At 26.1% G+C, this 16,008-nt stretch overlaps 1 protein-coding gene across 1 annotated transcript; it reads right to left on the bottom strand.

The window, feature by feature from the left end:
• Positions 1–1,035: 1,035 nt before the first annotated feature.
• LOC129966614 (ELMO domain-containing protein 3-like) lies at positions 1,036–15,884 on the bottom strand. The gene is made up of 10 exons (XM_056081113.1): positions 15,527–15,884; positions 14,933–14,987; positions 10,976–11,047; positions 10,780–10,868; positions 9,569–9,692; positions 7,488–7,610; positions 6,827–6,957; positions 5,574–5,650; positions 3,265–3,392; positions 1,036–1,512 (listed from the first exon to the last, which is right to left on the bottom strand). The coding sequence occupies exons 1-10, from the start codon at positions 15,599–15,601 to the stop codon at positions 1,442–1,444; spliced, it is 945 nt and encodes a 314-aa protein (XP_055937088.1). The 5' UTR covers positions 15,602–15,884; the 3' UTR covers positions 1,036–1,441.
• Positions 15,885–16,008: the final 124 nt, after the last annotated feature.

The following is a 16,008-nucleotide window of genomic DNA, read 5'->3' as shown; positions in this document are numbered from 1 at the left end:
TTTATTTCAATCATGAAGATTATCATAAATAAAACACACATCAAGAAAAATATATAGCTAACAAATATTCTATGCTATGAATTCAGCAAGAATATTCTTAAAATTATGTTAAACAAATTACATTTATAAATGGATGCTATTAGCAATGAATAAATTTCAACAGAATCAAAAGTGCCCAAAGCGTTTCAGTCTGATTAGCAAAAGATGAAATAAATGTCTTTATTTCAGAAAAATCAAATTTAATGTGAAAAAAAGCCAGACCAGTTATTCAAAATAAAGTTATAATATATAAAATAAAAAGCTTTCTTTAACAGTGATTAATTACAATTTTACATGCAATTTTTTATAACTAAAATTTTATTCATGCCATTTTTTTAAACTTATATAAAATCTACCCATTTATTCTTTCATGAAATTGAAAACTGAAACAGACTAAAAAGCTTTTTGGAGAAATTCTGTCTACAAAATGAAGCTGATTTAATTTTTTAAAAAAAAATTCCAATGCGTAATTCCAATTCCAAACAAGTAATTAATGACTGAATTATGATATTTTCAATTAATCAAGAATTACATAATAACAATAAAAGAAACTATAACAGTAGCTATATCTGTCTCAGAATCATAAGTTGAAACGATAATTAAAAAATTGTCTATCAAAACATGCGAATCATGTATCATACAAAAATATAGCATATGTTTCTAAAGAATTCCAGCTTTGTTTAACTTTAAAATATTAATTAATTAAAAATATTTATTTTTTATTTTACAACCTAAAATGAATGTTGGATAAATTAGCTATGAAATTAAAATTGCATAAGCAAATTCACAGATAAAAATAAAATTCACAAATGATTCATACAGCTTTACATCTTGAATATTTTTCACAACTAAACACATTGTGTGTTTTGTTTATTAAAACATAAAACTAAGAATGGCAAATCTGTGTTTGCAATATAATATTAACTATAGAAACCATATATAAGTATAATTTCTGTTATTTTTAATTTAACTTTTATAAAAATGCCAATTCATAAATAAAAAAAACTGATAATTTAATTAGGCAAAAAAATTGGTAATGAAAAGTAGTTGAATATGATGATGCAAAATTTATAATTCAAAAAGATTATCTAATGATTAATGGAATAAAGTCACATTTTTAAGTTAAATATTCAAACCTAAACTTTGCAATAAGCCAAGCAAGAAATATTACTCAAGTAGTTTTTTTACTGGAGATACAACTTTTTGCTTTGGTTTATTTTCACAATGGCAATGTAAATTATTTCTTTAAAGAATAAATCTACTATAATATGAAAAACTTTTTAGGAAATATTCATATATTTCTTAAACAAGAATATTGCTTCATTACAATCAGCATTATTTCAATAAAATTTATGTGATGGTTTAATGAATATTAAAAAGAAAAATATTTAGAAAGACTCCATTATACCTTCACATATGAAAACAAATCTCTGAATATCACAGAAGTATTTTTCTTTGCAGTATTAGTCAAATCTGAAATGACAAAAATTTATTTAAATATTTTAAAGCTGTCTTATTTTTATTGCATTTTATTCACTGCTGATTCATTGCTCAAAAATGCTTAGAAGAAAATATAATTCAATTAAATAATTATGAATTAATATGAATCTAAATTCTACAAGAATTGTTTTCTTCCTTTTTAGAATATGTAGATGAATGAATGTATTATAAACTAGAATAGTTAGGCATGAAGTCAACTATATTTAAAACATTACATTCATTAAATGTCCATAATAAAGTGTATAAATAAAAATTATTTTCTCTTTATTTTATACAAATTATTAATCATTAATATATTCACATCACTTTTATTTCAGATTTACTATTATATAATAGTAATAATTTCTTTCTATCTTGAGACCACCTGTCATTTTTTTAGTTATTTAAAAATTATTTTAAATTAAAATTTACTTATATAATTCAGAATAATTGTTTCAAATACAATATTTGTAAAAATATATTGCTTGATGTGATAAATGTCAATACTAGACTAATAAAAGGTAGTCTAAGGTATGACTAACTTATCTTGTTTCAAAATTATTAAGTTATCTGGAAGGATATTGTGTAGAATATTTCCAAATTCTGATGAAGAGCAAATCGATGAAACTACTCCACAGAATAATGCTTTTTAAAAAGAAGCCATGGAAAAATCAATTCATAAGTTTCTTGAAGATCCTGAAGAAAAAGTTACAAATCCAAAGACACTGAAAGCTGACTTTTCATTATTTGAGGCAACGAATAAAAGAACAAAAATCTTAGATTTGTTATTTGATGCCATGAAAACTATAAAACCAAGCTCAGAAGCTGGCGAACGAGTATTTTCAATTTCAAGCAATATATGTCCAAAATAAGAATAAGACTTAGCCACCGTTCAGTCGATATTTTGTGTTTTTTAAAATCCTATTTTCTTAGGAGAAATTAAAATTAGTGAAAACAATTTAAATATTATTCAAAATTTTTGTTTAAGTTTTCGTTATTTTGTGTAAGTAATAACTTTGCATTTTTAAGTTTGCTTTAATCCATCCTGGGAAGGCACAATTTATTTACAAGAAGGCGTGGACAAAACACGTCCGCTCACATCAACAGATTAAGCAAGAAGTAAAAAAAAAACATAAATTAACCCTGGTCTTATATAACTTGAGATTTCTGACACGTGCCAGTTCTGATTGGAATTTTTCACACGTATCGACCTTGACAAGGGAAACAGAGGGTTCCTTTAGAAGAATCTGTTTACAACAGCGATTCTTTATGTCTTCACTCGGCACGTGGGAACTCCTGACGCAATTTTTTTTACAAAGCTTCAATTGAATTAATTTAATAAAGAAGGGGAATGGGATCAGGAAATAATAGAATATTTTAGAATGATTTTGACATGGGCTGAATTAGGCAAAAAATTTAGAAAATTAATTAGGACTAAATTAAGTTTTAAAATATCATTACACACACACACACACACACACACACACACATATATATATATATATATTGACATTGATATTGATTTCATTTTTTGTTATATGAAATAACTTAGAGAAAATATTTCTCCCTGTTCGAAAACTGGCTAAAACTGTTTTTTGGGAAATAGGAAATTCAAAAACCGTTTTTTCAAAAAGTCGGTTTTTGCATAAACCCTAGTGAAAACAATGCACTATTCAAAATGGCAGCTCAAATTCAACATACAAATGAAAAGAATTAAAATACTTTATAAATAAAACTAATAGTTACCTTTAATCACATAACCAGAATCCATAATAGTCTTCTTTTGATCTCTCCAGATCACAAACAAATGGAGAAAGATTCCAGCATAAAAATCATTAGTAACTTGGAATATGTTCATTTTTCGATTGCACTCTCTGAAAAAAAGATAGCAATATCTGAAACTTAAATTAATTTAATGATCATCTATTATTTATTTACTAAAAGATATTTCCATCTATAGGAGGTTAGTATTTTCTTAACAATATCTCAGATCTGATTGTCATAGATTAACTAATGAAAATTATAGTAGAAAGAACTATGCACATTGGCAGAGTGCTTAACAAATAATCTCTCTTTCTCTCTCTCTCTGTATATATATATATATATATATATATATATATACATTAGAAGTCTTAATTCTTTGCAATGGAATGTTCTCTATCCATAGTGTTCGCTAACATTCAAATCAAAAGTAATCACTAAAGTCAAACTGAAAGAAATAGGCCCACTAACAGAAAAAGATGCCATGCTGAATACAAAGTAAAAGAAAATATTAGCAATAACTTTTTACTTGATCAATGTCAACATAACAATAAGATAACAAAATCTGCAAATCTCTGCTACTTATTCAGGTTTACACTGCAATTTCATAAATCAGTTAACATTAAAACATTGTTTTTTCTCAGTTGCTAAATGTCAAAGTAGAAGTTGGTATTTTGAATCCAAATGCAGATCAAATGGGCAGGATATTTTCAACCTAGGTCCGCATTAGAGATGTGGTGGACGATTGTATATAATGATATGGTTGTATTGAACATCAATGGACTATTAGTGTGCTCTTGAATAAATAAATAAAAATATTTTAAAGCAACTGTTGAGTTTCTTGCTTCTAAGGGAAACATGCATACTGTTCATTTCAGTATTCTGAGATGACTACTTTTCAATGATTCTATCTCATTGAGGGGAGAATCGTGGAAGAATGAGCACATTTCCGGAATCCTTCGTCATTCTTTGACCGTGATTTTCACCCTATTAGTTACTTTTTTGTTCATTTTTTTTTCATGTGCATATGAATATTGAATCGTTTCTAACCATATTATTTTAATTCAATCTGCAAGTAATCCAAGTTTATTTTATTGTTAAATGTAAACATCTCCTCCTTTCATCTTTCCTCTCACCCCTATTTAGACGAATTAAACCCATCCTAACACATGTGCAAAAGTGCGGAGGGTTTTAGAATCTGTTGTCAAACAATATAATAAACAGAGCAAAAATAAGCACAACAAAAAAGCATTAAATTTTTAATAAAGATATAAGAGTTTTAAGGAATAATTTAAAAAATTTCTTCAAGAAAGTGCATATAAAATACACAGTTTTTTAAAAGAAATCAACCTTAGTGAGAAGATTGCCAGGCCATCAATATGAAAGACCTTCATAGTAAAAAAAAAAAATGACTCCTCAGACCACTCTTAGAAAAAAAAAAGGGGGGGGGGATAAAAAGACAATACTGAAAGCAGTAGCTTTATTAGACAAAATTTAACAGTGCAACAGTTAACAGACAAAAATGTCATTTTTGTAAAATTATATCTGGTCACAACAAGTACCAATATGAATGGTTCATATCATGTGGATTGCCCAATAACTTAAAAGATTTAGGGGTTAAGCAGATTTTATAAACAAAAGTAATGGCTCTCTTGCCATGTGACTCATGTCATAATAGGCATTTAAGACACAATGGCTTTGTAAGTCTGTGTCAACTTGTATTTAAAATGTTAAGGGAATAATAAGGGTTAACAGTAAATAATGCCTAATAAGGGATATATATATATATAGAGATATAACCAGTATATAATCTCTATAAAGGATTATATGCTGTTAATAAATATCCTGTTATTTGCATAATATTATGTATTTGTTATGTCAACTAATTTCAATAGGAAGAGTTTCTGTTCATTACTTTCTGTATGCATATTTCATATACAAGTTCTCTTTTTCCATTAAAGACTTTAATTTACGGTTTTGAAACATCCAGTACATAAGCAAATGGCATTTTTTTTAAATATATAGGGTGATGACATTTTAAAATACTTAAGGAAATATATTCAGCTTAAAATATTTAACTTTCAAGAATGTAAATAATAAGGATTTCATAATAATCAATTTTCATATCTAAGTAATAAACACAATATATTATGCACAATATATTATTAATTTCGAATGTGAAAAAATAAATGTTAATAAATTCTTTTTTACATTAAAACAAGCATTTTTAAAATCATTAATTTGTAACAAATTAATGATTACATTAAAGCAATGCATAATTTATGACTACTTACCGATTTAAGGCTTCTTCTCTCATAGTTTCCACAACAATCCTTGTAATATTTATACCCATAGTGCAGAAAGGAAAGTTCTATTAAAATTAATATCATTTTAAATATACATGTCAAAATCAATAAAACAATATAAAAAGTTTATCTTTCTTTACTTTAAATATTTATGTAATCACTAAATAATTTAAGTATTATAAACACCATTCTGCAATTATTATTTTAGGGGGAAAAACAATTACATGAAGTTTTATAATAGTATTACACATATTATAACTAAATAATGATTCAAACAATTAGGAATTAAAGATTTCCATATATATATATATATATATATATATATATATATGGATATATCTATAATATATACAGATATAATCAAAAATGAATACTGTACTATGCGATTAAATACTACATCCAAACAGTAAATTGCTACCTTCTGCACTTAATTTTAAGGTAAAGAAGATATTTTTACATAGAGTTCTAATGGATACTGAATGGATGCATGCTGGGTCAGTAACCCTCAATTTGGCAATAAAAATTCCTGAAACTGCCAGATTTTTATAATATATTGATTAAGTGTAATGATACGATATCCTTCTAAAAGTTTCATTGCCCTGTCATGAAAGCCTAAAAAGCTAAGAAACAAAAATAGGAGGACCATTGAGTTATTGATTCAGTTAAATTGTCAACTACTCACTTGAATGCAACATAGTTGAATTTGAAAAAATATTTTGAAATGCGTTACAAAAATTTTAATCCCACTTCCATGAATTTTGTACTCTTTTATCAGAATTTAATCGGTTTTAATACAATTTGGAATTTTAAAAAGTGATTATATTTGAAAATCACAACACATCTGCTGTTAATATTAAATAATCATATTTCAAATACTTATTGATATTCATCACTGTAATAAATTTTTAAAAAAATTAATAAATTAAATATTAAGATATGAATAATAATAACAATTAAATTTTTCTATTGTTCTGTTGCTTCATTGAAAATTATCTTTCAAATATATAAATAGTAATTTGGATATTAAATAAGGATATAATAATTATGAATAATCAATAAAATAAGTAAAAATGTTTGAAAAAATTCATCTGACAAAATTTATGAAAACAATTTACATTATTTATTTATTTTAAAATTGAGAATTAATTTTCAAATATTTCTGCTTTAGAAATATATTTTTGTCTATTATAAAAACGAAATGAAAAAAGAAAGAAAAACCAATTCAGCACATGAAATTGTACCTGTTGCTCATGCTTTGCAAGTTGCAAAATTTCTTTTGCTAGATCTGCAGTCGTTGGGTTAAGGATCATAGATAGCAAATGAACAAGGCCCAGAAATCCAACTCCCCTTAAGTCTGTTCCAGGATCAACACCTAAAATAGATTTATTTATTTTATTTCTGTTTACTAAAATCATTAATAAGTTAATGAAAAATATGTCTTTTAAATTAAATCTTCAATCATTAATAAAAATTAGTTTAAAAAAAAAAAACACAACAAATCAAATTATATTTCAGTCCTATTTTCAAGCAATTAGGTAAAAGATTATAACAATTTCTTTGATTAATCTTCTACACATTTTGGATCGAGCAATTAAGGATTGCATAAAATGTATCTCAACTATTTATAAAGTTCCAATTTCTTAAAGCATAAAAAGTGTATTTAATATCACAACATAAAATTGTGTCAATTCAAAATAAATATATTTCCAACAAGTCCAAGAAATTTTAATAGATAAAAAAACTTAAATTAGAAATATATATATATATATATTTAAAGAATATAGCAAAATATTTTGCTAAATAAAAATCACTACAAATTCTATGAAAAAGTTTCAATATTCTGATAACTCATAAAATAATTTCTATACAAGAATAAAAAATTATACTTTATGTAAATCTTACCCTGAAACCCTAACTCTTCCCAGTGCTTTCCATAACGTGGACAATCTTTGTCAGTTCCAGTTAAAGTTTTATATAAAGTCTGCAAGACTCTCATGTGTATTTCATCGCTTGAATCAAAAGGGCCTGAAATAAGATCACAATATTGTTATGAATCTCTAATACTGTTTCCTTATGTAGTTAATCTTATAGTAGGGAATAGAATCTTTTGAATGTTATTTTAATAGCTGCTAACTGGATGTAAAGTCAATGATGCTCAAATTTAGAAACAAAAATGAAGGTTCTCACATATACAAGAATTATGGCAATATCTCTATCAAGATTTGAGATATGTATTTCATCTGGAATTCTGTACTCTATAACATAAAATACAAAAACTAAAAAGGATGCCAATAGAGTGAATTCTCCCTATGGAGTGTTGATTTCCAGCAAGTTCTAACTGAGTGGTTTGTGCTATTGCAATTGTTTGATAATGAGGTTGTTTAGATGTATGCTGTTAATTTCTGAAAGTGCTGTTTTTGTGTATGTTTCAGCTGTGTTTTGCTATCTTGCTTTATGTTTTCCTGCAGAATAAAGCAGCTTTATTGGTTATCAGACTTTTCACCATACAGATAATTAACAATATAGATTATTTAAATTTTTCATTACTTTTTAAATATACAGTGACACATTATCATTAATTTTAACAATTATAAGCAAAGAATATAAGCAAAGAAGCAAATGGCTAAGATATTATAATAATGCAATGAATTTAAATGTAACTAATCATATTTTTATATAAAATATAATAGTAAAAATAAGAATATATAATTCTTGAACCAAAATAATTGAAAAGAACGTTTTAAGAATATTTTTGATAACAAAACAAAACCACAAGGACTTGAAAGAGCTTTTTTTTTTTTTTTCTCCATTTGATGGATACAAAGAAAATCAATGTATGTCATTGCTTAGAATATAGTTAAATTATATAAACTTCATTCCAAGTCCGAATTGCATTTTTCTTGGAAATATGATAGTAAGTTTGGGTTTATAATTGCTTATTTAGTCTTGAAAGAATTCTAGGATTTGCAAGTCAGTAGGATAAAATTTTAAAATACATTCTCAAAATACAACTATGCGTAGAGTTAATTTTGCAACATTTTGAACCTTTGATTTTATTATACTAGAGGTGGTATGAAAACTTTATTAAATCTTCATGTGCACTTTTAAAACCAAACATTTACTGTCTCTTTTAGAAGTTTTTTCATTCATAAACTATTCTACTTTCTTATTATAGCCTAAATGTATTCTATTATATCAAAGTTTCATCAACTGACATAACCCTTATGTCTGGTTAAATTATTTGCATAAAACTATTTACATGAAGTTTTTCTTCAATAATATGTCAAAAAAATCCTTTATATAGCACAGCCATCTGCTAAATAATCTCAATTACCATACCCATTACCAGTCCAGTTCAGAGGTTAAGAACCTTGAATTCAAGAATTCCATGATATGTACCCTCAAATCAAATCAAATATCTAAGTAAGAACTGATGTATTGCATAAATTTGTATTTCAATTAAGTTTAAACTCTCTCTTTTTTTAATGCATTTCTATTAAAACATTTGCAGTTCTTTTGATTTCATTCAATTTCTGAAAACTCTTTATTATAAAAGCCTGTTTGTTTCCTCTCATATATTATTAGTATCACTTCTTTGATGCACCAGAAATAAATATTATTTTCACAAAGGTTTCAAGCATCAAATTTATTATTATTATTATTTATTTTAGAAAAAAAAGAACTATATAACCTCTCAGCCAAAGTTTTATTTCACTATTTCTCCATTATGTTTAAAATATTAAAATTAATCTAAACAAAGTTGAAAAAATATTTTTAAAAATTAGTTACAAATTGCTTTAAAAAATTCAATTTCAATCAAAATTTTCAATTATAAAAAATATTTATATAGATAAAAGTACTTGTCCTCCAATCTGATCATATATATATATATATATATATATATTCTAAACAGCGCTTCAAAATTTCAATTTTTTCGTAGGCAACAGAAACTATTTAAATTATTTTTACAATGCAATGCTTACATAAAGCAATGGCAAAAAACAAATCTCTTTCAGCAATCAAATTTGAATGCAGCTTTGGAGGTCCAGCAAACCAGTGCTTCAGAGCTTCAAATCCTTTCCTCTGTTTTACTGGTTTGATGCACTTCTGTGTAAGGAAAGAGGGAAGGAAAAATTGTATAAATGTTTGTAAGATATTTTATCTAAAAATGTAAGAAGGAAAAAAAAAAAAAAAAAGTGTTTTAAAGATTTGTTCCATTTGAATCATCAGAGCAAATATTTCAATATATTAAAACCAACTTTGTTGCATATTAAATACATGAAAAAATTGTTACTTTAAATTAAGAAATATTAAATAGTTTTTTCAACCATATAAATTTCTCAATTCATACCAAACCTTTTAAAATGGGGTGAATAAAAACTGACATAATATACTGCCATATTTTTATGTGTTTTATTTATGATTCATAAAACTAACAACTACTAATAGCTTAAAAATATGGTCTAAATAAATAAAATGCATTCCAAAGTACAATTGTGCCAAGCTTGGTAACTTAAGGTTAAATGTTTTGGCTTGTAGAGTGCCAAAATCTACATTGGCACATATTTTAATTTATTATTGATATAGATAGTATTATCTATAGTATTGTATATATACCACGATTCATAAAACTAACAACTACTAATAGCTTAAAAATATGGTCTAAATAAATAAAATGCATTCCAAAGTACAATTGTGCCAAACTTGGTAACTTAAGGTTAAATGTTTTGGCTTGTAGAGTGCCAAAATCTACATTGGCACATATTTTCCTTTATTATTGATATAGATAGTATTATCTATAGTATTGTATATATACCACACTGCTTTCAGGAGTAAATTATTCAGTATCAATTTAAAAGTTAAAACACATTTACTTTCAAATTTTTGTAGTTTCTGTGAGAAATACATCTTTTATCCTTATTTAATTAAATATAAATTGGATTAAATGAAGATAATTTTGCTTATTGAAAGAAAAGAAAACTATACATCATGTAAAAAAATTATATTTTTTCATTAATTTTCATTTTCTTGACTTCTGTTTTTATACTCAAATCTCCTAATTAGCTATTTATGCAAAAAAAAAAAAAAAATTAATGTCTCAAAATTGCTACAGGTTGCATAGATAAAAATTTAAGATTAATATATATATATATATATAATAATACTGGAAAGTTTGCAAAAAATCACATTATACCAAATATTGCTTCATATCCTTTTGTCGGAAATAGTTCAATACTTCATCAGAAGAGATGAGAGAAGTTTGAGCTATGACAGATGTAGAAACTAATGAATTAAAAACAAAGCAATTAGCTTAAAAACACTACATTCAGAGTAAATAACAAAATACTAATTTTTGAAATCTATTAATGCTAAAAGGAATTAATTCCTACCATAATCAATAGACCCTATTTGATCCCACTCTTCTCGAGCAATTTCAATTTCTTTTTTTGCTTGTGTAACATCTGGAAAAAAAAAAATTAATCTATAATTACTAGAGTGTAGAAATAATGACATATAATGATAAAAGTAATAATAAATTTGCCTTGCCCAAAACTGAGAATTTAAGAATGACTAAGAATTTAAAAGAATAAAATTTTACATCATTATTTAAATAGCATGTAAATTTATGTACCAAAACAATATGTAAAATTCTTGAAAATGTCTAAAACCAGAATTTTACAATTACTTAAATTCACCCTTTAATTCTTTGATTATTTGAAAAAAGTATAGCAGAAAAAATAGATATTTTTTAAATGATTGCATACATGAAAGAAATATTTGAAAACAGTTATTAAAAAAATCCTACATATGTCAAAGCAATAATCTGATCAGATATGAGTAAATGTTAGAATTAAACCAAATGCAAAAAACTTATTTTTCAAATTTATTTTTACAATTTTTTTTTTCAAATTTAACTACTTTTTTTTTTAATGTATGAGGAACATAAAGAAAAAACAATCTTTGGATCTTCTAAAGTATATAAAAACAAATCTTTTTCTGTTTCTGTATATAAATATCCAAAAAATAATTAACTCATAATGGATTGAATTCAGATCAAGTGTATTTTTGATTGCTTTCAATAAATTTGAGCCTTCAATTTAAAGATATCAATCATTTTGAAGAAAAAATTTACGTTTGATTTTTTTATGTTAAAAAATGGAAAATTCTTGGTCACTTCTGGCTACAAATAAGCAATTAAGAATTTGTTTTTATAATATAACACAAACATAAATTCAATTTTAAATTTATAAATCTAAATACACACAAAAAAAATTTTTTAATGCAGAATTTTTTTGTTTATTGCACACCATGAAATTCTAGTAAGTAATTCAAATATAACCTTTCTTTTCTTTTTTCTTTTGTCATTCATTATACTGAAATCATTGTATTTTCTCTACACCGAATACATTTATCTAGAGTTGTTGCTATGAAATAATACTCATCATTGTTGAGTTGCAAATTTCAACTGGTAGCTTTGGTAGAGGTCTGAGGTTCATCTCTTTTTACTCCGATTTATATTAAAAAAAAAAACAATTGCTATATTTTAGAGAAATATCAGATGAATGAATTATTTTTAACTCTCTAGGGAGAACAATAGCAGCTCAACATTTAGGGAACAGATTGTATTTTTTCTTAAATGCATGAGAATATCTTTTAATTAACAGGAATGGAACAATAAGAGTTGCAATGCAAAGATACTATCACTATAAAATTATTATTCCAGTAGAGCATAATTCCTTATTAATTACTGGGATAATTAAATTTCCCAGATTACAAATAAGGAGTTGGCGGGGATGGGGCAGAAAGAGGGAGGTTCTACTTGAAAAGCAAGGGATTTTTCTATCATTTTAATTTTTGTGGAAACTTACATAAGAAAAATTTATTTTCTATATATAGTAATAACTGTTTAATGCTTCCCAATGAGACACATGACAGTTTAATAAGATTTAAAAAATGCCTTTTCTTTTCTGCCTTTTTTTTTTTTTTTTTTTGTATTACAGAAGAGGAGATTTGCAGATATTGTATGCCTACATAATATAAAATTTTAATTGCAGATATTGAACCTACAAATCAAATTTTATTTGTAAATACTACAAAAGTCAATATTCTTTACAATACTTTTTTTTCCTCACTGGTATGTTTTGTATGTCTTATGTACAAAGAAGATGCACACCAGACATCCAAGGCCTGAGGATTGTTTTTCAGCAGGAAACTTCACAGTAACTACATGCAAGGACATTTCGGGATTGATCATAGACATTCTAAGAATTTTTCCTATTTTCTTATATATATATATATATGTAATAATACTTTAAACTCTTAATTTAAACCAAATTCATTTCCAAAGCTTTATCTTAATTTAGCCCATAGTAATTTCATTGTCTTATTTCCTGATACAATTCCACTTTCTGTATAATTAATTCAACTGAAACTGTATAAAAATTACTGCACAATCACTTCTACGTATCAAATGAAAGTGATCCCTTCGTTGCCCTTGACAAAGGTCAACACATGTGGTGAATAGCATATAAGCCAGTTAACAACTACGCTACATGAGCGTACGCTTTTGTATCCTGGTTTAGTTACTGGACTGCGAACCACAAGGACCCAGGTTCCTTCCTTAGTATATCCCAATATCGCTAAATTGGTGACCTCAGACGATGAACCTTCAACCTTCATACAGCTATTGTGACGCCGTCTACCCGCAACCGAAGTTGTCAGATTCACTTGATGCAGCAACCCAAAGTTGCCAGACTCACTTGGTGCAGCAGCATCAGCAACCACTCACACACACTTTCTACTCAAATAGGGTACAGGCCCATTGGACAACAGCTAATAACTCAATACATCACCACTCAACAGCCATATCGTTCGTCTCACCTCTGACTCACTAGAGGAAGAGTACTGTGGTGAATAGCATATAAGCCAGTTAACAACTACGTTACACGAGCGTATGCTTTTGTACCCTGGTTTAGTTACTGGACTGCGAACCACAAGGACCCAGGTTCTATCCTCGCTCATTCACATATCGCTAAACATGTATTGAATTGACATGTGGCCAGAAATCCCGTGTTATATAAGACTAGTGATCATTTGTTTTGACCTTTTTTACTTCTGCTTTTGTGCAGCACTGTGGTGGGCATGCCTTGTCCATGTCTTTGCTTGTAAATAAATCATGCTTGTTTCCCGGGAGGGAATGAAACAAAATTAAAGATCCAAATTGTCTCTTCACTGCTTCAAACCTGCCTTCTACTTTTCAGAAATAACATTATATATATATATATAAACATATTTTAGCCAAGAAGAAGTAACTTTTGAAAATCTTAACTTGGCTTTATTTTATACTGGATGGCGTAATTTATGTACAAGAAGCTATATTCAAAAGACATCTCTCTGCATCACAACAAAGTTCAAAAGTGACAGAAATTTTTGCCTTTGGTGGTTTTACAATGCGGTTTTAATAGGAATTTCTTTGACACATATCAATTTAGGAAAGGGAATCTTATATATCTTTAAAAGAATGATGTAAACATTAAGGATTTTTATCCCTTCACTCAGAACATGAGAAAATGCTGAGACAGCAGTTTCATAGAACACTTGTAGAATTAATTAAATAAAAAGTAGGAATTGGATCACGATATAAGAGAAAATTTTAGAATGAAGTTAATATGGGCTAAATGAAAATAAAAATTAGGAAATAATTTAGGATTTAAATTGATATCATTATATATATCTGAGATATATATAATGAGATATCATTATATATATCTGAGAAGTAATTAATATATTCTAGAGTAAGTAATAAATATATTCTAGAACCTCAAAATTATTAGAATCGAAGAACATTTATTAAATAATGTTTTATACATTTGTACAATGTTTTCAAATAATGTAATTAAAATTGGTGAAAGGGTGGATGGGCTCATAATATTTTAATAAATATCTACTCTTTACCTATAAATAATGTTTTATACACAAATACTTTTGTTTTGACTAATTCCAATTGCGCCAACTTAATTAAGAAAGTTTAAAAATTGAGGGTTCCAAAAAGTATACAGTTTTAAAAGGATTGTGTATTAATGAATGCCATTAGTAAATTTTTGGCTTAACTATGTACCATTGGCAAATTTTAGACTTAACCACATATGATAGAGATTCCACTCATTTCAATTCAGAAATACAATTTCTGCATTAAAAAAAATTGAGACATTTTTTTAATTATAAATAATTACTCACCAAATTATAATGAATGAAATTTTATTTTAAATTAATTTTCAAACAAATGTCCTCAAATGCTACTGCTTAAACAAGGTTTCTAAAATTACAATAACATATAGATAACTTACCAACAGTTGCCTTATGTTTGTAAATAGCTGGTTTTTTAGAGCTTGATATAATAAGCTAAACATGAAAGAAAAATACAAATTAAAAATCAACAATTAAACAAAAAATAACAATAAATATCAAACATAATTGGTTACAAAATATTTTTTTTAAAAATGTCCTTCACAATTATTGCTAATTATCATTACAGGTTCAGATTTCAAGATAATTATTAATTATATATATTTTATTCTTCAATCACACAAAGACTTTTATAATACTTTTAAAACATATTTGCTTGCTTATATTTTTTAACATTCATTTTAATTTCTTTACAAGATGTTAATGATAAGACTGTAAGATAAAAAGATTTAATAATAGCCCTTTGAACAAAATATTAAAAGTTCACACAAAAACTGCTAGTGGAATTTTTTATGAAGTATAACTCTGATTAAATTTAAGACGATTTTAAGCATAAATTCATAAACATAACAAAATTAAATTCCCATCGTAAGATAATTATTAATCTATCATTAAAATAAAACTGACTCAAGTCTTTTATTTCCAAGAACAATAAATGTTCTGTCCAATTTTTATCTGTTGGAAATATAACTCACTTTCTCATCTGTTAAATCCCCACATTCATCAACTTCATCAATTGCATCTAGTTGCATTTCTGTTTTGATAAGCATGCTATATCAAATATAAATTTAAATAATGAATTGTGAATCCATTCAAAATTTGATCTCTTGTAATGTCAGTTATAACATAATTTGTTTTAAAAATTTATGATGAACTATTATATCTTTAAAGCCAAACTTTAACAAAATGTCCAACTTTCCGCCATGCTTCAAACGCGCTTCAAATCTATATTTTAAAAATTTAACAAACTATTAAAACTGGCTTCATTTCAAATTTATTTAAAAGAAATACGTGCAAACTTTTCTTCTTAGCAACACATTAGCTAATATTTAATATTTGTAAACAAATCTGATTATTGGAACTACGGTTGCAAACATTTTTCGTAAACCTATTCCTAAAATAATTCTTAAAATTATTTTTGCTGAATACATGTTGCACTATAATATTACATATAATA

This window comes from Argiope bruennichi, chromosome 4 (genome assembly GCF_947563725.1).
Source record: "Argiope bruennichi chromosome 4, qqArgBrue1.1, whole genome shotgun sequence".
Taxonomy (NCBI): domain Eukaryota; kingdom Metazoa; phylum Arthropoda; class Arachnida; order Araneae; family Araneidae; genus Argiope; species Argiope bruennichi.
The sequence above is the reverse complement of the archived record's forward strand: the minus strand, read 5'-3'. Positions and strand labels throughout refer to the sequence as shown.